Source organism: Penicillium nucicola (assembly GCF_028828085.1).
Source record: "Penicillium nucicola strain IBT 29836 chromosome Unknown utg000008l, whole genome shotgun sequence".
Lineage (NCBI taxonomy): Eukaryota > Fungi > Ascomycota > Eurotiomycetes > Eurotiales > Aspergillaceae > Penicillium > Penicillium nucicola.
The window spans coordinates 268,958-295,536 of record NW_026643132.1 but is presented as its reverse complement, the minus strand read 5'-3'; the positions used below and the strand labels follow the sequence as shown (position 1 = coordinate 295,536).

At 49.8% G+C, this 26,579-nt stretch overlaps 7 protein-coding genes across 7 annotated transcripts; 2 read left to right on the top strand and 5 right to left on the bottom strand.

Moving 5' to 3' along the window:
- Positions 1-929: 929 nt before the first annotated feature.
- N7511_007594 (uncharacterized protein) lies at positions 930-1,328 on the top strand (the record flags this gene model as incomplete). The annotated part of the gene is made up of 1 exon (XM_057129971.1): positions 930-1,328. The coding sequence occupies one exon, from the start codon at positions 930-932 to the stop codon at positions 1,326-1,328; it is 399 nt and encodes a 132-aa protein (XP_056981754.1).
- A 964-nt stretch (positions 1,329-2,292) lies between these two features.
- On the bottom strand, positions 2,293-3,902 carry N7511_007593 (YagE family protein; the record flags this gene model as incomplete). Its single annotated transcript, XM_057129970.1, has 2 exons — positions 2,293-2,369; positions 2,417-3,902. The coding sequence occupies 2 exons, from the start codon at positions 3,900-3,902 to the stop codon at positions 2,293-2,295; spliced, it is 1,563 nt and encodes a 520-aa protein (XP_056981753.1).
- A 603-nt stretch (positions 3,903-4,505) lies between these two features.
- N7511_007592 (uncharacterized protein) lies at positions 4,506-5,506 on the bottom strand (the record flags this gene model as incomplete). The annotated part of the gene is made up of 2 exons (XM_057129969.1): positions 4,506-5,001; positions 5,055-5,506. The coding sequence occupies 2 exons, from the start codon at positions 5,504-5,506 to the stop codon at positions 4,506-4,508; spliced, it is 948 nt and encodes a 315-aa protein (XP_056981752.1).
- A 692-nt stretch (positions 5,507-6,198) lies between these two features.
- On the bottom strand, positions 6,199-7,061 carry N7511_007591 (CTD kinase subunit gamma; the record flags this gene model as incomplete). The annotated part of the gene is made up of 2 exons (XM_057129968.1): positions 6,199-6,768; positions 6,831-7,061. 2 exons carry the CDS (start codon positions 7,059-7,061, stop codon positions 6,199-6,201), a joined length of 801 nt encoding a protein of 266 aa, XP_056981751.1.
- A 270-nt stretch (positions 7,062-7,331) lies between these two features.
- N7511_007590 (chloride channel protein) lies at positions 7,332-10,186 on the bottom strand (the record flags this gene model as incomplete). Its single annotated transcript, XM_057129967.1, has 6 exons — positions 7,332-8,810; positions 8,859-8,950; positions 9,000-9,114; positions 9,175-9,431; positions 9,489-10,018; positions 10,074-10,186. 6 exons carry the CDS (start codon positions 10,184-10,186, stop codon positions 7,332-7,334), a joined length of 2,586 nt encoding a protein of 861 aa, XP_056981750.1.
- Positions 10,187-10,415: 229 nt separating this feature from the next.
- On the top strand, positions 10,416-25,163 carry N7511_007589 (AAA family ATPase midasin; the record flags this gene model as incomplete). Its single annotated transcript, XM_057129966.1, has 1 exon — positions 10,416-25,163. One exon carries the CDS (start codon positions 10,416-10,418, stop codon positions 25,161-25,163), a length of 14,748 nt encoding a protein of 4,915 aa, XP_056981749.1.
- Positions 25,164-25,393: 230 nt separating this feature from the next.
- N7511_007588 (uncharacterized protein) lies at positions 25,394-26,362 on the bottom strand (the record flags this gene model as incomplete). Its single annotated transcript, XM_057129965.1, has 1 exon — positions 25,394-26,362. The coding sequence occupies one exon, from the start codon at positions 26,360-26,362 to the stop codon at positions 25,394-25,396; it is 969 nt and encodes a 322-aa protein (XP_056981748.1).
- Between the last annotated feature and the right edge of the window lie 217 nt (positions 26,363-26,579).

The following is a 26,579-nucleotide window of genomic DNA, read 5'->3' as shown; positions in this document are numbered from 1 at the left end:
GATGCACTTGATCTTCCCCCCTGATAGTCTGTAGATGTGTGTGCCAATGTGCAATTAAATGCAGGCAGTATGTCCTCAAGAACGGTGTATCAGATACTAACGTCTGTCAACACTGCTGTACTCTACTTGTTGATAGACTGTTGCAACACGCTTTTCGCTCTACCCACACATCTGTCCTCGCATGTAGATATGGCTGTTTGAACATATGATCTTTGACAGTGTTTTCAAAAACCAATGGCGTATAATCAGTCCAGGCCATATACTTTCTGCTAAAAGTTCGCGGCGTGTTTCTCATGCGTCACGTGAGGGTATCAATGAGCCCTAAGTTCTACCAAGTAGAGGGCATTATTGAGAATGATATAAAGGCACTTTGGGGACAAGTCACTTTGGAGTACACTGAAATTAATTTGAGGTCAAAATCGACAGCATACATATGTTGAGACTCGAATCTACCCTCCAGTCCAGGGCAACTTACCTCTTGGTTATTTTCATACATGAGTACCTGTATGCCCTCTTCGCAAAGAATGACCCAAAACTACCCTAACAAGGTAAACAGTGACTCTGCTTTGTTAGGCGTTGTTCTAATTTTTATAGTTATATCATCACTCAGGATAATTTAATCTCTTCAAAGGACAAAGCCAAGAAAAAGAAGATCTGAAACACTCTACCAAAGATAAACCTGGTCCGTGAAAGCTTCCGGCCCTAAAATATCCTCAAAGGCTTTTCTGGTATTCTTAGACAGTAGAGGCAAAGGAGAGGGAGCAACCCTCGAGTTTCGAATGTTGTTGTTTCTCATATAATTAGCCCTATCACCCATTCTCTAGCCTTCACATTCGCTCAGCTCAGAGACCATTCCACCCTGCTCTCTGCATTCTGACCAACCACACACCTTTGAAATCCACCTCATCAACCTCATCGGTCTCATCAAAATGCCCGACGGAATTTTCATTCAAGATGGCTGGTATGTAGGCGAAGAAGACCCCAACGACCACGATAACCCCTGGTACGTCAACGTCTTTTTCAAAGACAACGATATGCGCAAGAGCGACGAGGCACTCATGGAGAAGCTTGCGAGGAAGCTTTGGAACAGAGAAGCCACTATCACAACTGAATGTCTGCATCATACCCGCTCGCACTGTATCTCGCTGTTGATCGATCATGACGGCACTGATACGGAAAAGTTGAACATCGCCTATCTGTTGACCAAGAAGATCCAGGAGACTGTCTATGCAGGAAAGACTACTATCAGTCGGAACAAGCTTTTCCGGGGAGAGGGGCTTGGTATTGATGGGTTTGAATATGCGGGCTCTCAGGTGGATTATCGTTGAAGGAGTAGAATGCTTTCGGGGAGGTTAATTTAGGTGGTTGTTGGAATTTCAAAGTGGGAATATTGAAGGGACATGAAGGAGGTTGATATGCTACTTGTACCAGAAGCTACTAGGACATTCTTAGGAGTTCATATATTGTCAACGATGAGACGACAGTTGTGAACATGGCGAACATGAATATCAATTTCCAACCTGTATAATGTCACTTCGTATTTTGAGCCACAATTAAATCTAGGCTAGGGATTTTTATATGCGGAAAAGCACCTCTCTGGATCTGTTTACTTTCCTGAGTATGTCAACAATCTAGCCATCACACCCCGGTCATATCTTTTAGGGCTACCATCAAAAGCAAGGTGACAAAGCCACTCGATTACATGGTTCCGATCTAGTCTACAAATATGACATCTATCAGATGGTATCGGGATGCATTCATAAACTATGAACAAACTAAGGTTACCTGATAAAGCATCATTTGTACAAAAGCATATTCACGAACCGCAACACCGTTCTCCAAATTAAGCATAGACAGAAGCATAACCCACACCAACTCCGAGACTAGTAGACAAGATAGGATACTATTGGAAACAAGAATGGCAGCTGAAGCATTGGAAATTGGGGTCTTCGTTCATGTACAGTTGAAGACCGATCGAGGCTGGAAGAAGATGCAGATTGGCGGCAGACGGGTAACGTTGATGGGTGGTGTGATTGAGTGGGTTATTATTCGACTTGGGTAAATGTAGACAGGGGAGTTCCTGTCTGATCAGGGTTTTTTGTTGAGCAAGTATTGCTGGGTGAGCCGTTCCTGACATGTCGCCATATTCTTTGGGCGACTGGCGGGTCGGAGTTATGCAATGCAAGCGCAGAAAGATAGCGGTATAGCCCATACTACCGGAAAAGTCGGGGTATTCGCATCAAGTGGTCTGGTCGATAAAAGTGAAGAGCTCGACGAGCATTCTCTAGTGCTCTAATCCACTCCGGCGTAAAGATCGACAACGATATTGATTGCGGCCACGAGAATCTCCGCAGCGATCAAAACGATAACTGATACTTGTTAGATGAGTTGCTGTCACAAGTGCAAGGGAGCTTACCAATCCATTCGAGATATTCGCCGTGACGGTGGGTTAATTGGTCCTTGAGAACTGCAAGCAAATCTGCAATGACATCCAGGCGCTCTGTCAACAGACTGACTCGTTGATCCATCTCCAGGTAGCTTCGGACTGCCTGGTACACAGGTTCCAGCTGTGGCTCTGCCCAGAAAAGTTCTGGGCTATCCAGGACAGATCCCTGCAAATGGATGTTGATACGGAGAATGAACAGCTCTCCGATTTGCATGTTGATTTGCTTGCGTGTGAGATTAACACTACCAGTCTGCGCAATTTGAGCAGGAAGAGGTGCGGTGTCGGTAATTGTTTCAGATACAAGATCTTCGAATAGCGAGGTCTTGACTGACTGGGCTAGAGCATGAGAGATAGCTAGCTTGACCATGTTATTTCGTGGGTCACGAAGAGAGATGAAGTCGTTGTAGATCCTAGCCTGGTATTCACGGGCATAGTAGAAATTGAAATTCTCAATCTGCGTGTCATCAGGGCTCAAAATGGAGGTCGCAAACTTCGAAATGTCCGACAAGAATCGCGATTCTTGCGCCGGCGACATTCCCCATATTACGACGGTGCCGTAATCGAAGAGGAATACTTCCGGCGTGTGAATTGTGGTATCAATGTCGGGGGTATCTTGAACGACTGCTTGTTCGGTTTGTTCAGCGGACTGTCCGGCCTCTTCGTGCAGATCGATCAAATCATCCCTTCGGGTTTTCTTGTTATCTTCCACTTCCACAGCACTATCCGAGTACCTTCTTTCGCTGGGTCGTCGCTCAGAATGCCCATTTCCAGTTGGATCGGCAAACATCCGACTATTTTGCTTTTCTTCATATTGGTAGTCAAAAGGCGAGTAGACACATTCGTCATAGAGCTTGGGATTCGCTCCACGAGTCTTGCTCCGCGACTTGAGGAACTTGATCACGCCCTCCAAGCGATATGAATTGGCCGTACAGTAAGCCGTGACTCGCGGAATGCGATCGCGATCGGCTTTGCCTAGTCTAGCAGCGTGACTTCGTGCGGCAGGGTCCTTAATCCTAGTGATTTGCGAATAGACATCCCGAGGAAAATCTCCATCAGAGGCTTCTTCCTCTTCGGTCACCGGATCGGGAAGCAGCTTTAATTTTTGCGCTTTTTTCGTAGTTCGCTGCGGTCCAATCTTAGACGCCGGGTGTGATTGGTACGATGCAGCGTTGAATGGAGCAGCGCCATGGCTGTTGCGACGACGGAGTTTACTGTTCAATGCTGATAGCATGGGCTGGCTGCCCGGTCGGGGCGGAGTACCCTGGGCATTCACATTGAGGACTGGGGGTGAACCTGTCTGCAAGGGTCGAAACGTAGGATCGGAGTTCGAGGAGGTGCCATAAGTGCTAATTTGCGTGAGCGGATTGAATGTCACCGACCGCGGCGTCCGGCTCGCCCGTGGTGACGTCGAGGTCGGATTGTGCTGAGGCAGCAACGGAGAATCTTCTTCTGGCATGATTGAATTGAAATGTAGACTTAGACGACAAGCGCCATTGGCGGGATATTGGGGTACAGGAAAAAGGAAAGAAAAAGGAAGCTGGGAGCTCTCCCATGCACGTGTTCCGCCTTATTAATCGGTGACATCGTCACTTTTTCCAAGTTTGGCCTGCAGCGATCGACTCATGCATCTCGCGATCTTCAAATAATTTACTTCTTTACTGAGAGTTGTCTAATATGTAATGCTTTTTCTTGTTGGATTCAACAAGTCGTGGACGCCCTAAATGACTAGATTGCTATATACAGGACTTGGTTCATAGGTTTCACTAACACCGAACACCATGCAACCTTCGAAGAGGGACAGACAGCCTCCATTGATTGATCACAACATGGCTGCAGATGGCGGCGAGCTGCATGCCCAGTCGACACCGACTTTCAGGTTGTGCCAATGGGGCCCCCGAAGATGGGAAAATTGGACTCGATGCAGTGCGAGTGTTGCCCGAGTAGTGGCTTTGGTAGGTCGCAGTAACATGCGACTTCCAGACGTAATGGAGATGTGCGACTGTCATGAATGGTCGCTTTTGATGGTCATACAAGATTGACAAGATTGGACGTCAACTTTTCAACGACGAACAAATCCCCCAGGCCCGCTTGCTTTCTTGCGGAGCCCGTTGCCGGCTGAGCTGCGGGCCCGCTGCAACATGCTGCTCTTGAGATTCTTTCCAGCCTTGGAGACTCGAGGAGCCAAAGCAGGCTTCGAGCTTTTCTTGGTGGAGGGCGCATCGAGCACCCGAATAGAAATATCGCCCAGATTGACATCCTTGGGAATTTTGTCCTGCTTGTCCAGGAACCTTAGCTTATTTGACTTCTTCGGCATGGCAAATTCATCGGCCGGGGGTGTGGGAGGGCGGATGACAGGCTCGGCGTTCAAAATGTCATCTGGAAGCAAAGCAGGCAGAGCTGCCCGTCGTGCATCTTGTGTAGTTGTGCCCTGAATGGTGGCTGTGCTCTCAGAGAGGAGATCGTCGGAAGACTCCTTAGGCTTGACAATAGTCTTGGCTTGCAACTTGCGACGCTCATCCAATTTCCGTCGCTTTTCTCTCTTCAGCTGTTCTTCTCTGTAGGAATTGTAAGCAAGTTGCAGTTGGCGCAAGTTTGCAAGAACACTTACAATTGCTTCGCGGTCTCTCGCTTCTTGGCCTGTTCCTTCATTCTCAGAAGCTGGGCCGAGTTATCAATGGCCTCTGGTGCATCATCATCGCTATCCTCATCTTCATCCTCCTGCATCGGATCTTCTGGGATTTCCTCGGATAGTGTCTCGGGAATTTCGGGTTCTTCGCTGTCGAAACGGAAGTGGTTCTTCTTTTCCGCGGGCGCTTTCTCTCCCTTGAGGTTGGACGACTTCAGGATATCGCTTGCATCTTCGGTCTCCATGTCCTTGGGATCACTCTTTCTTCTTCGCTTGGTTTGCTGGTTGTCGGCCTTGTTGGCCTTGCGCTTTCCGTTCGCAAGTTCGGGCGCAACTTCGCCTCGTCGTGTAGTCACCATGTTGGAATCGGCAGATTCTGTATTTTCAGGTCGCGTAAATAGACCCTTGGCAGCAGTGACCAAGTGAGCAAACATAGAGCGTCAAAATTGGATTGACGTGCAGGTCAAGAGGTGAAGCAAAAATAAAAAATCTCTCGGCGATTGGGATTTCCCGAGAGCGGAGACTGATAAGCTACTCCGCCTTATCGACTTGGCTTCACTTCACCAATTCGTCGCTGGACAGTGAACCCCTACTAGTTGTGCTCTTTGAAGCGGATTGATTATGATGGTGTTGGACCTAGGTTCTCAATCCCTAGTGGGAGGTGGACTTGACCACTTTCAAGTAGTCTGGTCATATATTTTGGAGCTACAAGTATCTATTTTGTCAACCCTAGCCCCGAATATATATGCTGGTTCACACGACTCTTCATACAGTTACATTGCATGACCAGGTATATGTGGCGCGTGCGAGATATCTGGTATCATGGGCGAAGAACATGATGCCTATAAGCAGACACCGTTTCTGAAGTTGAATATACAACGTTTTAGCTCGACATACGTATGTGTGTGCAGAAGTGCTCTGTCCAATTACCAGGATTCCGATGATCTACAGAAATCCAACCGTTGATGAAAGGTGCAATCAAATTCGGCCAGCCCTGCAAGCCATACATATCGTATGTTCAGTTTCAACAAACGCCGTCATCAATGCTACCAGACCCAGATAAAATGCCGCAAACCCCAACCAAACTCCAAGGAAAATGCAAAAAGATAGACAAATGAAAGTTGAATCACTTTTCAGCAGCGTTCGAGGTCCAGAATTCCATATGCTTTCGGACACATTCCTGGCGCTCCTCAGCTTCCTCACGGAATTGAGTGTAATCATCGTCTCCGAGATCACTTAGCTCCTCCCACATCTGGTTGTATTCGTCCTGGTCATCGCCAGTAACTGCCCACATATTTTCACGAAGACGTTTGTTGCGCTCGCGGTCCTCCTCAATGCGCTGCTCAATTTGTTTTTTGTCAAGGCGGATCTGAGGGGTTCCAGCTTTTGACTTGCTTCCCTCCTCGGTCCCTTCGTCTTGTTCCATATCGGGGTGGGTATCGCGATCCTTCAGAGCTGCATCAATTTCCGCCACGCTCTCCAATGTGAGGACTTTCTTGCCCTGCAGTCCGCTGAGCACGTGGCGGACGTGCTTGACGTTGGCTGCGCCAGTGCCATCGGGAGGCACGACAGAGTCGACAACACGGAGAATATCGCGCTGCATCATTCGGACGTAGGCGGGGTGATTTTCCTTCAGGGCCATGTCGCAGAGATGCTCGATAAAGTACATGATGTTCGCGCGGTTGTTCATGTTATTCTAAGAGGTAACAAGTCAGTCAAGATCCAACGCAAGTATTAGTATGATTCTATAGTTCTTACCCGCTCAAGCTGTTCAAGGATGCAGGAATGGAGATCCTCGTCTAGGTCCCGATATTTGAGCGCATAGAGGGCAGCTTTCTGCGCGGACGTGACTGATGCACTGAGGTGCTGAAGCTGAGTCGTGAAGCGCATGCGCACCTCAAACGGATCGACCATCATCTTGCCGCCCTTTTTGTTGTCTTTTTTAGCAGTCGAAGGGTCGAGGAACTCATCATGAGTAGGAGTAGCCATGATATCCCCAGGCCTGGTTGGCGCCGAATGGTATTACGTCAGCAGAGTGGGTCCTGGGAAGTTTGGGAGAAGGAAGTTCGATGGCGCTGTGTCTACTATAGGTGAATCAACCACATCACAGCACGGGGAATTTGGACATGAATTGGGTTTTATATTATCATTGCTTCCACAAGCTACTTGACTATTCACTTCTCAGATCTAACAAATTCGAGAAAATCACATGGATCAGACCAGAAATGCAAGATATACAGGGCACAATGGCAGCAAATTTCAGAAAGAATCCCGTCTCAATGAACCGCTCAGACTCGATCTATCATTCTCATGGAGGAGACCAATTTCCTCAGCTTCATGATGGTTCTCGAAATCGTGGAAGTCTTCATCTCTAAGCGCCTCTTGGCGACGGAATTCCACGCCATTAAGTACGGACCAAACGTCTTTTTTAGTCAGTAAACCTTGCAAAATACCTTTGTTGGCAAAGAGCACATAGCGCAGACCCAGGCGTTGGAACATCTTCAGAACAATCAAAAAGGTGATGTTACTGTTCAACGTAATGGGGGTCTGATCCATCCAAGGTCGTAGATCAAGGGTGTCAACAGGATCTGCAAAAGGCTGATGGGAAAAGAAGACCTGAGTCTCCTCAGAAAGGTTGCGGGTAGTCGGAGATGTCGAATATTTCAAAGCAAAAGATAGCTCATTGCGCGTGATGTAGCCCAAAAGAATGGGCTTTGAGGTTTCTGAGACAACAGGGAACCCGCGATATGTAGTGTTAGCAAGGAGACCGCGGATAGAAGCAATGGTATAGCCAGTTGCAGTCAGAACACTGATGTCGTCTACAGTCGTCATGACTCGGTGGGCAGACACATCTGGTGGAGTGGTATCATCACGGTGGTCGAGGAAAGGATATTCATTCAATCGAATCCATGACTCGTAGATACCTCGTTTGCCGAAGATATCACCGCACCACTTGGAAAGCATCACAGCAATCATGATTGGAATCACATATGTCAATGCGCCAGTCAACTCAAACATGATAACGACAATCGACAGAGTCATTCGAGTTGCGCCACCGAGGGCAGCGGCAGCTCCAATAATGGCATATAAGCCAGGAGTGACACATGGAATATCAGGCTCGCATTTGCTAAATAAGAAAGCTTTCGGGTAGGCTTCCTGCCACATGCGCATGAGAATGCCAAAAGCACGCCCGTAAAGAGCACCGATGGCGACTGAAGGTAAAATAATACCCGCTGGAATCTCAAGGCCAAAGGTCAAGGAAGCTAAGAAGAAAGCCAACAATGCAGCTGCTACCAAAAACATTGCCACGCCGATTGATGCAGACCCTGTTGCGCAGAGGCCGAAACGATCAAATGTTGAACTACTGCACTCAGCGAACAGTGACTGAACAAGCTCCGAGTTTTGAGCCCGCATAAAATGGTTCGGGTAGTTGACCAAAGCTGTAAGGAGAGCAACTGCAACGACTTCGAGTATCGGCCGGGAAGAAGTTCGACCTCGTCTCCATGTGGCAATCTTCGTATTTAAACGAATGAGGAATGCCCCGTAAAGACCACCGATGATACCAAGGATGATGAAAGGGATTATTTCAAAGCGGTGCCAGCCTCGAGTGTATGTGACTTGATAAAGCACAATTTTGCCCGTTCGGAAAGGGTTTAGGGCCTGTAAAACAACAGCTGCAATCATCGCACAAACGAAACTTTGCCACATGGTTTTGTCCGGGAAATAATATGAAAGTTGCTAGAGAAGTCAGTAAGAAATCCAGTGGCAAAAATGCAGTGACTGTACCTCCAAGCTGAAAAGCACACCTCCAATGGGAGCTCCAAATGCGACAGAAATACCCGCAGCGGCAGCAGCGGAAAGTACCTCGCGTTTTCGGGCTACATAATTAGCTGAATAATGACCAAAGATAGAAATATGGAGGCATACCTTCGTTGCCATTCAGACTTGGGAAAGGCTTCATTAGGATATTGGCACAGCAGCATGCAACGTGTACAAGAGGACCCTCTTTTCCGAGCCATAATCCAGATGCAACTGAAAGACACTTCAAATGCAGTCAGTTAGGGAAATATGTATCAAAGTATTAAGCTCTCCAGCGACTTACCAAGCCCAAGGATTTGATAGTAAGTGTCCATGGCCCCATAAAATGCCGAATGACAGTTCCACCAAGTATGGTCTTGATTTCAGGTATTCCACTGTGTCGAGCGTAGATGGCATAGTTTCGCACCAAAAAGCTAGCACATGCAGCAAAGAAGACCGAAAACACAACATAGAAGATGTACCCCACCGTGTATGTTCCTCCATTTGAGGTTGCACCCAAAGCAGTACCCCATGGCGTCCAATCAAGACACTTGGTCTGATCTATATATCGCATTGTTTTAGCACTCGAGGGTCATAGGTTCGATTGCGACAACATACCATCAAGACCCCAACAGCAAAAGCTTTTGTTCAAATAGAACTTTCCACCACCACTGCCATTTTTACAGTAGCCAGTCTTCAGATCACCTAACCAATCTGTTGCAATGTCGATACAGGCGGCGATTATGCCTACTGCGATACCGGTCGCGATCAACACTAACCAGACATTGCTAGCATCAAGAAGCCGACGAGCATGACCTAAAAGTCCTTGACCGCTCGAGTAGAGGAGTCGTTTTCTTTGCCGCTCCTTTGTATATTCATAGATCCAATCGATAGCTGTAAAGTCGTCGTATCCCACACGTCGTCCTGGGCCCTCGACATACCAGTCTAGAGGGCCGCCGTCTTTGGATCCCTCAGGGCCACCATTGAATCCGATGGGACCATAAGGATCAAGGGGCGATACATCTCCATTATGTCCACCCTGCGGGGCTGGAGAGCTGAAGCCAGTACTCGATCCGCCCGCTGTAGGGGACAGGAGATTAGAAAGACTGAATCGCGATCGTCGTTTTTGTTTTCGTTTGAAGGATATCCTGGAGGCGATTCACAGTTAGCTTCACAATCCAAAGTAAATCCCCCAAGACGTACGGCTCTTGTAAACCTTCGGACTCGCGATGTCCTTGGGGCTGGAGGTGGTCCTGATCAGCACTTTGCGACAAGGACCGATCCTCGCTGCCCGAGCCCTGACCACTCATTGACATCGTGGCACATCCAGAGATTGCAGTATGAGCATATCTCTCGCATGAAACAAGCTGTTGAACAGAACAAACGTCCAGGACGCGCAAGTGTGGCGCAAGCTCCCGGATCCAAGGCGGTGAAAATGGTCTAGGCGGGGGCTGCGCCACAAGTAGGCAGAAAAAAAAGTTATCAGACGGAGTCTCTTCACTTTCAAAACTTCAACAAGGAGATCCTCTTACGGCCGGAATAAACATGGATCGACGGCCGGTCTATGAGAGGACTCTTACAGAGTCCCAGCTGCTCGAGCAGCTTCCGAGTGGAATCTCGACTTTCATTCGGACTGCATCGGGGACCCAACACCTCCACGCGCTTGCGCTTGGCGCATTAAACACCGAATTTACAGAGAGCATTTTCAGGCTCTACGAACCGATTTTTGTCGATCTTGCAGCTAGATGGCTTCAATCGGACTTACATGCCGACTATATTCATGTATTAGCGGCTTTCGCGCAGATTTTGCCATTTGCGCCGCATCTGCGGTCGCTCGCCAGTCAATATGCCTCTTCACAGACTGGCCTTCTTTCGGCATTGGCCATTTCGAAAGAACTTACACTGCTACAACTGGATAAGTCTAGCATTCGCACCCTACTCCTCGCCCTTTTCCGACTCCTTTCGTTCGATCTCGAGACATTTTCTCCTGTCGTTTCACCGCTCCAACTCCAGTCCCTCTTCCAGTCTCAAGACCGAGTAACACGGTACCTCGCTGTACGATGCTTCGCCTTATATATGCATGCAGCCGATGCGGCTACTGAGAAGATGGTCCGCGTCAACACCGGGGCTGATCCCATTGAAGGAGAATGGGAAGGCACTCTGATCGACTACCGCCTGCTGGGATTGTGGGAGGAACGCCGATGGGATAGTCTTGGACGAATCATCCAGAATGAGAGATCTTCTAGGAATGAGGCTGATACTCTGGCGTTGGTCGAGAGGACGAAAGACTCTTTCACACCCAAGACTGCAGAGATTTGCGGAGTTTTGATTCCCAGGCTGAAGGAAGTTCCTGTGTACTCGAGCTCCGTTGTGAAGACCCCGACCACGATTGGGAACTTGCGCCGGATTGCAGGCTCTCTGCTTGGGTTCAAGCCGATCATGTTAGTCGGTTTGCCCAATTCCGGAAAGACCTCTTTGATCAATGATATTGCTGCCACGATGGGCCAGGCTGAATCTATGGTCACACTCCACTTGAACGAGCAGACGGACGCAAAGAGTCTTTTGGGAATGTATGCAACCTCGTCTGCATCTGGTTCCTTTTCCTGGCAACCTGGTGTATTGACCAAGGCTGCACGCGAAGGCCGTTGGGTCTTAATTGAAGATCTCGATCGTGCTCCATCCGAAGTCATGGGTCTTATCCTTCCTATCATTGAGAGGGGAGAACTTACTATTCCTAGCCGGAGAGAGCGAATCAAGTGCGCAGAGGGCTTCAAAATTATTGCTACAATGAAGTCATCATATAACATCGCCGGCGAAGAGGTTGCTCACAATACTTCAATGCTCGGAAGCAGACTCTGGGAGAGAGTGCAAGTCAATTCTCTTCCAGTGGACGAAATGCGGGATGTTATCCTGCAAAAGTACTCCTTGCTCGAGTCTCGCGTGCCGACCCTCATGGAGGTATACGCAAGAGTTTGCTCTGCTTTCCATGGGAGCCTTGCAATCAAGGGCTCTCAAGGCCGTACCCCAGGTTTTCGTGATTTAATCAAGCTGTGCAGTCGACTGCACAACCGCTTGCAACGTATGGGGGTGAAAACCGGCTATGAACCAACGTCAGAAGGTACCGAGGATGAAATATTCCTGGACATTGTTGATGTGTTCTTGAAATACCTTCCCGAGAGGTCGATGCAAAGCACTCTTGCCGCCGTCGTTGCTGAGGTGCTTCAAATCTCACCCCAGCGAGCACAATTCTGCCTGCACGAGCGTACGCCTTCATATACCGATAAGAACAACAGTCTTGTTCTTGGTAGGGAAACCTGTCAGAAAATCAAGGTACCGAGTGGATCGGCATTGAAGTCGGCGGCAGCAGCCTCTCGCTTTGCTCCTACCAGAGCTGCTCTATCACTCATGGAACAAGTTGCAGCTTCTATACAGATGGCAGAGCCTGTTCTACTTGTCGGAGAGACTGGTATCGGAAAGACCACAGTCATCCAGCATCTCGCAACTCTGATGCGCCAGAAGCTTACAGTAGTGAATTTGTCACAGCAGAGTGAAAGCACTGATCTGCTAGGTGGCTTCAAGCCTGTTAATATTCGTACCATGGCTGTGCCCATGCTGGACGAGTTCACTCAACTGTTTGAGCTGACTTTCTCCGCCAAGAAGAACCAGAAGTTCTTGTCTTCAGTTTCGAAAAGCGTTGCAAGTTCGAATTGGGTACGGTTGGTGACCCTGTGGCACGAGGCCGTTCGCCTTGCCAATGGTGTCTTCCACCCTCCCACTTCCAATGCTGATAGTGACGAGCAACCAACCAAGAAGCGCAAGCTGGATTCTCCCAAGTATCAGCATCTACGACAAAGATGGGAGAGCTTCACTACTCAGCTTGGAGATTTCGAAGCGCAAGTATCACAAGGCGATGCCAAATTTGCCTTTGCCTTCGTCCAAGGTAAGATCGTGAGGGCTCTGCGAAATGGCGAATGGGTTCTGCTGGATGAAGTTAACTTGGCTTCTCCCGACACCCTTGAAAATATTGCCAGTCTTTTGCACCATGGTAGCGAAGGATCTCCATCCGTTCTCCTTTCCGAGGCTGGTGATGTTGAGCGGGTTTTCGGTCATCCTGAATTCCGTATCTTTGGTGCAATGAACCCTGCAACCGATGCCGGAAAACGCGATTTGCCCCCCGGCCTGCGCTCTCGCTTTACCGAATTCTATGTGCATTCGCCCGATACTGATTTGGACGATTTGTTGGCTTTGATCCAGAAGTACCTCGGAGATTTGACAATCAGTGATCAGAGAGCTGTTCCAGACCTCGCAACATTGTACATGGTGACCAAGCAGCTCAGCAACCAGAACAAGCTCACCGATGGAGCTGGACAGAGGCCCCATTTCAGTATTCGTACGCTTGTTCGTGCTCTCATCTATGTCATCGACCACGCACACGTCTACGGGCTACGCAGGGCCATGTTTGAAGGATTCAGCATGAGTTTCCTGACTGTACTCAGCTTGGCCTCCGAGCAAGCCCTAGTTCCTCTCCTTGAAACCCACATCTTCGGCAACGCAAAGAACGCCAAATCTCTCCTTGGACAAACCCCTCGCCCACCGACAGACGGGAATGAGTATGTCCAATTCAAGCATTACTGGATGCGCCGCGGTCCCATGATTCCCGAGGAGCAACCGCACTATATTATCACTCCATTCATTGAGAAGAACCTCAAGAACTTGGTCCGAGCTAGCTCCACCCGCCGATTCCCAGTTCTACTCCAAGGTCCGACATCAGCCGGTAAGACGAGTATGATCGAGTACCTTGCTAAGGTGTCTGGAAACAAATTCGTGCGAATCAACAACCACGAGCACACGGACTTGCAGGAATATTTGGGATCTTATATCTCCACGGATGACGGAAGTCTAAAGTACCAAGAGGGTGTTCTGGTTGAGGCTCTGCGGAACGGTTATTGGATTGTGCTCGATGAGCTTAATCTGGCACCTTCTGATGTTCTTGAGGCTCTCAACCGACTTCTAGATGACAACCGTGAGCTTTTCATCCCTGAGACTCAAGAAGTCGTTCACCCCCATCCGAACTTCATGCTCTTCGCCACTCAGAACCCTGCTGGTCTATATGGTGGACGAAAGGTCCTGTCTCGCGCTTTCCGTAACCGTTTCTTGGAGCTTCACTTCGATGACATCCCGGAAAGCGAACTCGAATTTATTTTGAAGGAACGGTCTCAAATTGCCCCCTCGTTCTGCACACGCATTGTCGCCGTCTACCGCAAGCTGTCATTGTTGCGTCAGTCTAACAGACTGTTTGAACAGAAAAACAGTTTTGCTACTCTGCGTGACCTTTTCCGATGGGCCCTTCGTGACGCAGACGATCGTGAGCAGTTGGCAGTCAACGGTTATATGCTGCTTGGTGAGCGTGTTCGCAACCCCCAAGAAAAGGCTGCTGTCAAGGCTGTGATCGAGGAGGTTATGAAGGTGAAATTAGACGAGGACACTCTTTATGGCTCCGCGGAGTTTGAAAAGACCCTTCCTCAGATGAACGAGCTCCCCACCGGTATCGTGTGGACTAAGGCTATGCGTCGTCTTTTCATTTTGGTATCCAAGGCCCTCCGGAATAACGAGCCCATCCTGCTTGTTGGTGAAACCGGATGTGGTAAGACACAGCTTTGCCAGGCCGTTGCTGAGGCTTTCCGAAGAGAGCTTTTCATTGTGAACGCCCACGTCAACTTGGAAACTGGTGATTTGATCGGAGCTCAAAGACCTATTCGAAACCGGGCAGCGATTGAAAAGCAGCTCTTTGGTGATCTCCAAACACTTCTTCACGGCCAAGCAACTGGCGCTTCGTTGGATGAACTGAAGCACGAGTTCTTGGCATTGGATGCAGAGCAGCGACAAAGCAAGGACCAAGCTCTCATCCAGAAGATTGAGAGAAATGCTGCTCGTTGCAATGCCTTGTTTGAATGGTCCGACGGAAGTCTTATCACTGCCATGAAAACCGGTCAATTCTTCCTACTTGATGAAATTTCTCTGGCAGACGACTCCGTTCTTGAGAGACTCAACAGTGTTCTGGAACCTGCTCGGTCCATCCTTCTGGCCGAGAAAGGCCCAGTCGACTCGATGGTTATTGCCGATGGTGGCTTCCAGTTCATGTCCACCATGAATCCTGGTGGTGACTATGGAAAGCGTGAGCTTTCTGCAGCTCTTCGTAACCGTATGACTGAGATCTGGGCCCCTCAGCTGTCAGAGGATGATGACATCTTGCCAATCCTCCAGATGAGACTGAATGTGAAGTCAGAGGAAGTGGCTCGAGCTATGCTACAATTTGCAAAGTGGTTCAAAATGACTTTCCAGAATACCTCGACCACCTCGCTCTCAATTCGTGATCTTCTCGCCTGGGTTGATTTCGTCAACACCTGCCAAAGCACCGATACTCATTTTGCAATTATTCAGGGTGCTGCGATGGTTTTCGTTGACACTCTGGGTGCTAACCCAGCTGCAATGCTCGCCATCTCTCTCAATAACCTCGATGGAAACCGCAAGTCTTGTCTTAACAAGCTCAGTGAATTGTTCAACACAGATGCTTCCAAAATCTACTGGGAACAGTCGAACGTCTCCGTCGAACCAGGTGCTTTGCGCATTGGACCCTTCTCCCTCCCTACAGCTGGCGATGCCGACCCAGATCCTCAGTTCACAATGGACGCTCCTACTACCATTGCCAACTCCGTAAGAATTGCTCGCGGCCTGCAGTCCTCGAAACCAATCCTCATGGAAGGAAGCCCGGGTGTGGGTAAGACCACGCTCGTCACAGCCCTGGCCAGAGCCCTTGGAAAACCTCTCACTCGAATCAACCTTTCAGAACAAACAGATCTTACCGACCTTTTTGGTTCCGATGTTCCAGTAGAAGGAGGAGATGTTGGACAATTTACCTGGCGTGACGCACCTTTCCTACGAGCAATGCAGCGAGGTGACTGGGTTCTGTTGGATGAGATGAACCTTGCCTCGCAGTCCGTCCTCGAAGGTCTCAACTCTTGTTTGGATCATCGTCAACAAGTTTATATTGCTGAACTTGATCAAACATTCAAGAGACACCCTGATTTCGTCCTATTTGCTGCCCAGAATCCCCACCACCAGGGTGGCGGTAGAAAAGGTCTTCCTGCATCTTTTGTCAACCGTTTTACAGTTGTCTACGCAGACAGCTTCACCGACGATGACCTCAAGACAATTTGCTCTAGGCTTTTCCCTGGCAGCCCTTCTGTACAGACCGAGAGACTTGTTGATTTCATCTCTCTTCTAAACACAGCCATCACCCGTGACCGTCGACTGGGTGCTGTTGGCGGACCTTGGGAAGTTAATCTGCGAGACATCCAGCGATGGCTTCAACTTGCCGACCGAGGAAATCTCCAGATTCAAACCAAACATTTCCTTGACATCGTCATTAACCAGCGCTTTAGAAGCCAAGAGGATCGCGCTGTGGTCGCTCAAATTTATGACCGTATTTTCACCGACTGTGATACTGGTCTTAAGAGTTACTTCCACAACCTCACACCTGAGTACTTGCAGGTTGGTCTTGGAGTTTTGACTCGTGATCCTCTCCTGCAGCGCTCGGCTGAGCCCAATATGCGAATCCTTCCGAAGGATCTTCACATTGTTGAGTCACTCATTCTGTGCATTGACAACTCCTGGCCCAGCATTCTTGTTGGAGCTGCTGGATGTGGCAAAACTACTCTTATCAGGAAGCTCGCAGCTGTCAACGGTGCAAACCTTGTCGAGCTCGCTCTGAGCGCTGACACTGATACTATGGACCTGATTGGTGGTTTCGAACAAATCGACCATCGGAGGGAGGTGTCAGGCTTCGTGCATGACATTGAGATCTTCTTGCGCAACCAACTGATTCAATGCTTCGCTTCAGGCGAGGTTTCTGATGTTGTGATTTCTGCTCTCGGAATTTGCGAGCATTTCCAAGCCGTTGACATTTCTCTAGAGCATGTCATCTCTTCACTCTCTGCTCTCTGCCAGTCATCCTCTGATCCAGCCTACCAGCAGTTCTTGACCAGAGCCCAGAATCTGCTAAATGCCATCGAACAATCCGATAAAATGAAGGTCGGATTCGAATGGACAGAAGGTGTTCTCACTCAGGCTGTTCAGCTTGGGCACTGGGTGATCTTAGACAATGCCAATCTTTGCAATCCCTCCGTCCTTGATCGACTGAACTCCTTGACAGAGCCCAATGGTACCCTCATTCTCAATGAGCAACGGACCGAGGATGGCTCCGCCAGAATCATATCGCCTCACCCCAACTTCCGACTGTTCTTGACCATGGATCCCCGCAATGGTGAATTGTCTCGAGCCATGCGAAACAGATGTACTGAGATCTGTTTCCTGCCAAACGAGCTCCAAGATATCAAACCCACTGTCGGCCCATCCTACACTTGTGAATCCTTCATCTACCGTCTTCGCCCTATCTGGAACATGGACACGACTTTGCCATCTACTGCATTTAAGAATGCCCTTGAGATCTGCCTGGATCACCTTTCACCGGAAGACCTGTCATATCTTCAACACTCTCCCCAAAACTTTGAGGCTATCAACGCTTTAGCGCTCGACAATAACCAATCTTCCAATGTCCTGCAGCGTTATGGCTCGTTGTTCCACGACAATAACCAATGGAAACCACTCGAGATTTCTCAAGGCGAAATTGTTCTTGGAGGTGCCAAGCTTGGTATTCAAGGCATGTCACAGCCTCTCCACCCACTCACCAATGAGCCACTTCTCTCGATTGCAGGATCTCGCGATTTCCGATCATGTTTGGTCGTCTTGGCCTATCTTCAGGAGCTGAGACTTGATATTCACCGCCTCAGGCAACGTTTGCTTCAGGCTGATGCCTCTGGCAAAGAATTGAAGCCCAGCCAAATGACACGACTGGAGCGATCATTGGCATCTGCGCGAATCCCTGCATTGATGAAAGATACGACACAGCCTGTGGCGTCGTTCTTGTCTGATTGTGGCCAGGCATTGTACGACTACATCCAGGCATTGGATCAGATCTCCCTTCAAGGACCTGTGATTATCGCCGCTCTTAGGGCTGTAACTTCTCTATGCTGGGACATATACAGAGCCACCGAAGTCAGCCAAGTCGACGAAGGCGAGTTCCAAATCTATTTGCAGATGGGCAGGAAGATTTGTACCTCGCTCGACTCATCGATCATGTTGCAGCCCCTTCAAATCGCCTTGTCCCAGGCCCTCGATCGTTTCCAAGAGGGATGGGCTTTGATGACAGGTTTGAGCATGCAAAGAATGTGGGACGCTTGGAGACATGTCACCCCAGTTTCTCAAGAAAAGTTGGATTCGCTCACTGAGCTGGAGTCGACTGTTTTCGAGTTCACCACTTTGGCTCTGCAGACTCGCGTGGAGCTTGCACAACTGAGCCAAGTCCGCGACTCATTGATTGAGGCCCAGCGTTTCATTCTTATGGATGGCGCTGATGGTGACTTACTTGTTCAGGGCATCAAAGAAACCGTCTCCGAATTATCTCGCGCAGTGCGACGTTCTGAGTCGACTGAATACCCGTACTTCGCCGACGAGTTTGAGGCTCTTTGCCAGTACCATGATATCTCCTCATTCTTCCAGAACGACGTCAATGACACTGTAATTCAGACAGTCATGCCACTTCTCGCTGGCCGGGCAGCTCGCGCATTGGATGCTTCCAACTTCCAGAGCGATGTGCCAAACATGCTCCATAGGGTGACCATGTTTAGCGGTTCATCAAGTAAATCGGAGGCTGCACTTGCCACAGGCGGTGTTTTGTCACTGTCCCTGTTGGATAGACTAACAGCTGTTGGTGATACTAAATTGGGCCAGATGGATATGCTTGAGGCGGAGAAGAAAGCATTGTCGAAGGCTATTACCCTGAGCAGTCGACAAATTGCTACTGATCAGTCCATGGACCTCAGACGTATTCTGGCAAGACTAACTTCGGAGCTGGTTGCCTGTCATCGCGAGTTCCTCGAACCTCGTTCAGCTGAACAACTTATTTCGATCTTGCAGGCAGTTCAAGCGGGGGATCTTCTCGATGAACAAACATCTGTCAAGATCGAACTTGATCAAAACTTGGCAAGTGCCCAGTATCTCAAGACCATCACGGAACAGGCCCTGCCCAAGCTGCTCTCGTCATTGAGCATGGCTCCGTCAAGCAAGCAGGAGAGTATCCGTAGTACTGGACTCGCAGCGGTACAGCTGGCAGTGATTCTTCTGCGGCTGTTTGTGCCTGACAAGACATTTGATCCTTCGCTTGGTCTCGTTGTTCAACGCAAACGACACTCGCAGCGCCTTGCGGAGTTCACTGCTAAGTCTGCTGCAATTCTTGCATTCGAGAAGAACTTCACCAGTCAGATCTCCAACCTAAGATCTGAGCTTTTGCATGATGAGATTCGCGACCTAGGCGCTGCTCCGCCTCCTTCACTAGTCAACCGACCACAGCAGTCTCAGTTGAGCCTTCTGCAGGGGGAATTTGTGAACTTGATCAATTCTGTTCTAAACAGAGACCCCGAGCAAATGATTCGCTCTGCGGAGCAATCGTCAACTTCCCAGATCCAGCTCCTGCGTGATAACATCCGACAGCTGAGCAGTCGTCTCAGCACCCATTACAATTCTTACAGCGACATCACGGTGCCTGTCATTCGTTTCTTGCAACTGCTCGATCTCGGTCTGTTCCTTGGCTCCAGTCAACCAGAGCAGGCAGGCGATATCCCCGATATTCAGTCTCTGAGCGAGCGAACGCCCTTCCTTGGTGGCACTCTTCACCCAGTTCTGTCTGGAAATGGTGGCAAGGTGTCAACGACCCCCAAGCACCAAGTCGAAATGCGTCTTCAAGAATTGTCGGCTCTTTGGGCCGCCCAGGATGCAGATTCGACGATTCTTGATACAAAGGCTGGGCGATCAACAATCCTCCTTATCTTTGCCGACTTCCATCACCTGTGGAAGAACAAGCTCAAGGAAGATCAGGAACAGGAAGCCGAGAAGGGAGAGCTATACCGCTTCAAGGGCTCCTGGGAAGAGGAGGAGGAGGTCAATGAAGCCGAACTCCATGCCCTCTTCCCTACCTACGATGAAGGTTCGGTTCAGGAGACCGAAATGACCGGCCGCATTGACCCCAAGGCAATCTCTCTTCGTCTTGCTTCTCTTCATGCAAAGATCGTCTCGAACCAGCGCACAGGAACCGCACTGACTACATTTGTCAAGCAATCTGGTCACCTATTGGGTTCGATTTGGTCTGACAGCAAGAGCGATTTCTCGCCCGTCTCCCCTGAAAGTCATCTTCCTGCTGTCCTCCTGCTTCTGGATGATGCGATCAACGAGGGTGATGACCGGAAGAAGAACTACAACTTCTATACCGATTCTAACCTCGCAGAGGCAAGGAAATTGGTTGCCCTCGCGCTTTCTGTTCAGGCTCGATTTGCGCAGATTCAAATTGCTTGGCCTGAACATGCTGTTCTTCAGGACGTCATTACTTGCTGCATGGAGATTCTTCAGTTCAAGCACACAGAGCCTGTTGCCAAGTTCATGACAAAGGTTGAAAAGCTTCATTCGTACGTACATGAGTGGCAGACCGTGGCCAGCAGAGAATACTCGGCCGTAACCGTTTACGATGAGATCACCAGCATTATCATCAGCTGGCGTCGACTTGAATTGTCAACTTGGGCCAAGCTCTTGGATCTCGAGAAGGACCGTTGTGATGACGACGTCAGTGCTTGGTGGTTTATTGCCTACGAGGCCCTCCTCGGAGCCCCCATTCAGATGGCAGAGGCGGGCGAGCAGGACATGAGCGAGCATACCCACAGCTTGATGTCTACCTTGGAACAATTCTTCAAATCTACCACTCTCGGCCAATTTGCTCGTCGCCTGCAGTTGGTTACCAATTTCCAAGCCTTGCTGGAGGTCTTCACCAAAGACTTCCCTTGTCTCAAGCAGCTTGTTTCCGCCATGGAGAATTTCCTCCACCACTACCGACCTTTCCAACCTGGGGTTGACAAGATTCTGAGCGAAAAGCGTGCCACTCTTGAGAAAGATATCAAGGAGCAGATTCAGTTAGCCAGCTGGAAGGATATCAACATCGTTGCTTTGAGGGAGAGTGCTAAGCGGTCCCACGTCAAGTTGTTTAAGCTGGTTCGCAAGTACCGTGAAGCCCTTGGCCAGCCGGTCCAATCAATTCTTGAACAAGGACTTCCCGAGAGCACCGAAGAAGTCAACTCAATGTCTTCTTCAGAGCCAATTCGGCCTACTGCAATCTTCCCCGAGGCGATGGCAGTCTGCCAAAAGAACCAGGAGCTGTGGTCAAGCAGAGCACTCCGTTTCCAGAAGCCAGACGGAACAGCCGACAACATGATGAAGCTTTACTCTGGCATTCCATCCGAATTTGACATTGCCAAGGACCTCGACAGCTTCATTGTGTCTGTTATTGAAAACATGAACGAGTACAAGACCAAGACACCTAAGGTCTTGACCGAGGACAATAAGGATGATGTCCAGCACCTCAAATCCCAAAAGCGTCGTCTCTACGCTGAAACTCTCAAGAAACTCTATGAGATGGGCGTTAAGCGCAATGCTGGCACCAGTGTGATCGAAACTCAAGAATCTCTCGCACAAATCCTTGCTACCAGTGCTGCCTTTGAGTCGAACGCCGCAACCTCGACTGCTGTTCAAAGTGCTGACTGGTACTTCCACAGACTTGTGGATCTCCTGCCCAAGACTCGTCTTGCTTCGCGCAACTATTCCGAGGAGCTGAGCAACGTCGAAGTTTTCAGAAGTATGGGATCGATTGAGCACCTAATCTTCACCGTTCGTCGACAGAGAGGTATCATTTCGCCTACCCTGACTGGACTGGGCAAGTTGAAGTCTACTCTTGACAAAGTGCAGAACCTGTGGACAGCATCCTCAGATTCTCTTTCCAAGGATAATGCTTCTACTTCGGAAGAACGAACCAACTTGGCCCGAGTTGTAGCCTGGTTGGCGCCAATTCTTGGATTGGCTTCCATGATTGTTGGTGTGCATGCTAAGTTCTCGGGACTTGACGCATCCGAAATTGTCCACGCTCTCAACTCTAAGAAGGCTTCCTTCGACACCCTGCGCAAGTGGCACGAGTCCCTTCCCCTTCTTCCTACCGGAGTTGTGTCGAAGGCACACCACGATGTCACGCTGCAGACACGAACCTCGCTTGATGAGTTAGATGCTGATCTGAAGAAATGGACGCAGTCTCGTCCCGACCTTGCCTTTGCGTTGGGCCAGGTCACACCTTGGATCAAGACGAACATGGCTGCTTTGCCGGATGCTTCCGAAGAGAATGATAGCCTCTCCATCCAAGTCTTTGACAACAGCCTTCTGACTGCTATTGACAAGATGCTGATTGGTCTTCAGAAGCTCAAGGATGTTTCTCCTGCTATCACCTTTGACGGCTTGCTGTCGAGGAGTGATGAGTTCTTCTCTCGTGCAGTGAAGGCTGTTCATCTCACCGAAATTACATCGTCGTTTGAGATGGTCCTTGATCAATTGAGCCACCTACAAGATCACTCGGAAGCCGGTCTCTCTATTGCTGCCGCTTTGGTCACCAGTATTCTGCCTGTTGCCAACAGATACTATCAGATCTGCCGAGATCTCGCCGATCGATTTGTCGCCGTTCATCGCGAGATCTGTAAAACGTCTTACATTTTGACAAAGACCTTCAACCAGGTCGCCTCCGAGGGCTTCTGTAGTCCTGGTGAAGCCTCCCAAGAACAGGGCAAGGAGGGCAAAATGGAGAGTGGAACGGGTCTTGGTGAAGGCGAAGGTGCGGAAGACATCAGCAAGGATGTTGGTGATGATGAAGATCTCTCCGAGTTGGCCCAGCAGGAGAACAAGAAAGAGGACGGTGACGATGAGATGGACGATTCCGCGGATGCTGTCAACATGGATCAAGAGGATCTTCAGGGTGACACCGAGGAACGTAAGGATGGCGAGGAGGAAGATAAGGATGAGAGTGGTGATGAAGGTGACGATGACATTGACGAAGAGACCGGCAGCGTCAATGACCTTGATGACGCTGCTGTTGATGAGAAGCTCTGGGATGGTGGCAACGATGACCAGCAAAAGGATACCGAGAACGAAGAAGGCAAGGGCCAGTCAGAGGCCGAGGAGCAGGCTGCCGCCCAGGAGGAGAAAAAGAAGGATAAGGACGGCGAAAAGGCCGAAGACAAGAATGGTGAGGACGAAGAGGAGGAAGAAACTGAAGACGAAGAAGCCCCAGAAGATGAGGGCGAGGCAGTCGGCCGTGAGGAGATGGATGTCACTGACCCTCAGGCGGAGGAACAAGAGACCCTTGAACTTCCCGAGGAAATGCAACTTGACGGTGACGATGGAAAGGATGAGGGTGGTGACGAGGATGACGAAGGAATGGATGACCTTGACGATGATATGGGTCCCCTTCCTGAGGAGGAAGGAAAGGCCGAAGATGGTGACGATCATGCTGGAGAAGAAGACGTCGACGCGGCTCCAGATGATCAAGCGCCTGGTGAGGATGAAGAGATGGGCGATGAAGATACCAACGAAGCCGAAGCCGGAGGAGAGGAGGAGGAAGAGGAAGCTGGCGGCGAAGACCCCGAGGAGCCCGAAAAGGACGACTTCCTCGCACAGCGCGATGAGAATGAGGCTGCGGGCGACAACGTCGCTCCCAGCGAAGCCGTCACTGGAGGACTTGGAGCCGAGCAAGACCAGAATGAGGAGAAGGGTGCATCGGGTGATGCCCAGCAGGAGAGCGGTTCGAGTGATCCCACTGCTAATGTCGACGAGCAGTCGGGCGCCGCTAAGGATAGTGAGGAGAGCCAGGCCAGCCGAGAGGCCGGTGGAGGCGAAGAGACGAAGCCTAATGAGCCTCAAATGCAGGCCTTCAAAAAGCTTGGTGATATGCTTGAGGAATGGCACCGCAGACAAAAGGAGATTCTGAACCCATCCCAAGAGGAGGACGACTCTCAGCCTATGCCTCAAGACACCGATATGGCCGAGGCAGACTTCGAGCACCTCAAGGACGACGATGATGCTGCTGACACCCAGGCTCTGGGACAAGCCAACGATGAGCAAGCACAAGCTCTCGACCAGAGCAAGGGCGTCGAGTCCGACATCAAGCCTGGAGAGAATGATATTCTCCCCGATGCCGGCGATGACCAGCAAGATGCCGTGGACAACCAACTCGAGGATGAAATGCAAATCGACCGTGAAACCGCTCCCACTGATAGCGAACACGCCGGTGCATTCATTCCAGGCGGCCAACAATCTCAAGACCGTGCGGAGGGAGGACAGGGCGCCGAAGCTTTGAACGAGGAGCTCGATGAAGTCGACACCCAGCTCGCAGCAATTCACCTTTCCTCCACGCTTCCGCCGTTGACCCCGCAAGACGAAGCCCGCCGCCTCTGGTCTCACTACGAGTCCGCGACAAACGATCTCTCACTCTCGCTCACCGAACAACTTCGCCTCATCCTTGCCCCAACAATGGCCACCAAGCTCCGCGGAGACTTCCGCACGGGAAAGCGTCTCAACATCAAGCGCATCATTCCTTACATCGCTTCTCAATACAAGCGTGACAAGATCTGGATGCGCCGCTCTATTCCTTCCAAGCGAAACTACCAGATCATGCTTGCTGTCGACGACAGTAAGTCCATGCTTGAAAGTGGAAGTGGTCAGCTTGCCTTCGAGACCCTGGCCCTCGTCGCGAAGAGTTTGAGCATGCTCGAAGCAGGCGACCTCTGTGTACTCGGCTTCGGAAACGAAGACCATGTTCGCGTTGCTCACGAGTTCGGAAAGCCTTTCTCCTCCGATGCCGGTTCGCAGGTCTTCCAGCACTTCAGCTACCAGCAAACTGGCACGAACGTGCGCAAGCTAATCGCCGATTCGATTGCGTTGTTCCGCGAGGCACGCTGGAAGCGTTCGCCTGGCTCTGGCTCGGCTGATCTCTGGCAGCTTCAGCTTATCATCTCTGATGGTATCTGTGAAGACCATGATACTATTCGTCGTCTTGTTCGACAGGCTCTTGAGGAGCGCATCATGATTGTATTCATCATTGTTGACGCTGTCAAGGGCAGCTCGATTCTTGATCTCTCGCAAGCTAGCTTCGAGGCTGATTCTGCTTCTGGTGGTGAAATGAAGCTTAAGATGAAGCGCTATCTGGATCACTTCCCCTTCCCTTACTACCTCGTTGTCCGTGATGTGAGGGAGTTGCCATCTGTACTGGCTACTGCGCTGAAGCAGTGGTTTGCCGAGGTTGTGGATGTGTCGTCGTGACCTGCAACTAAAAAAGGAGTTGTGACTGTATTTGGAGTTTTTCTGTTTCATTTTATGGCGTTTATAGCATTTCATTTGTATATGATAGAGGTTAGAGATGCGATGCACATCAACTGAATGTACATTTTCTATTTTCTACTTAATCCATTGTTTCCTCGTAACTTCATATGAAGCAAAATGCGTAGTTAAGCTATAAAATTGTCATTATTTGTGTATCATTCAGAGTATTTCTAAATATTCTTCCTCTTCTCCTTCTCTTGCATCCAGTCCCGAATCTCTTTCAGCTTCATCGCCGAAAACTTCATTAGCACCCACCTAGGTAAGATATCCATAGAGATCCCCTGTACCCAATGCCAGAAGTATGCCCAGACAATTTCTCTCCCACATCCAACCCGATTCAACCCCGCGGATGCCAGAGCCCTCGCTTTGGGCACAAACAGACTGGTCGGGACATCATAACCGCCACTCTGAACTTCCGCGGACTTCAGCGCCATGACCTCAATTTCCTTCCCTTCAGCCTTCATCTCTGCACTCAATGCCCCGGTGAAAGACTCAACATACCCCTTCGACCCGCTATAAACAGTGATATACGGTAATCCAAACGCCGCAGCGGATGAGACATTCAGGATAAGACCAGGCACCCCATTCCCATCCAGAATAGGCATTAAAACACACGAGATTTGAGTCATGAAACCCGCGTTCAAAGCAATTGTCGTATCAACATCCTTATATGTCAACTCACTCAACATGGAGGCAGCCTTCGTCTCGCCTCCAATGTTATTCACCAACACAGTCAACATCCCACCTCCTTCTTCCTCAAGAACAAGGCGAACTTGATCAGGAATACCATCCACATCATTCTGATTCAATGATTCCACATCTAAGATCAAAGATCCAGTCTTGGCATTGGGAAACTCGGCTGCAAGTTCGCCCTGTCGTTTCTTGAGCTTGTCGGCATTACGGCCATGGAGGATGACGTTGAATCCACGTGCGCAGAGCTCTTGACAGAAGCCGAAGCCTATGCCATCGGTTGCACCGGTTACTAAAGCCCAGTTGGCCTGCTGGTTGGAGTTGTAGCGGCTTTTCAAAGTGGAGGGCAAGAGGAAAGTTGTTGCTTGTCTGGTGAACTTGTAGGTAAGGTAGCTCGCGCTTGCAAGGCCGACGTAGCTTAGTGGAGTTGCATATTCAGAGATAAACATTGTGAGGGCTTTGTTTTTGGGGAGAAATTGGAGAAAGGAAGAGAGTTGGAGGTGCTTGCGGAGCTAAATATTGCGGGCAGAGTAGTTCTTGCTCGCGTTCGTTTTCGCTTTCGCTTTCGTTGATTACCTGCTGTCTTACAGGTTGTTTACTAAATAAGTTAAGAGGCGGCTACTCGCAGAAGAAACGTTGGCCCTACTTCTATCGAGCCGGAAACGG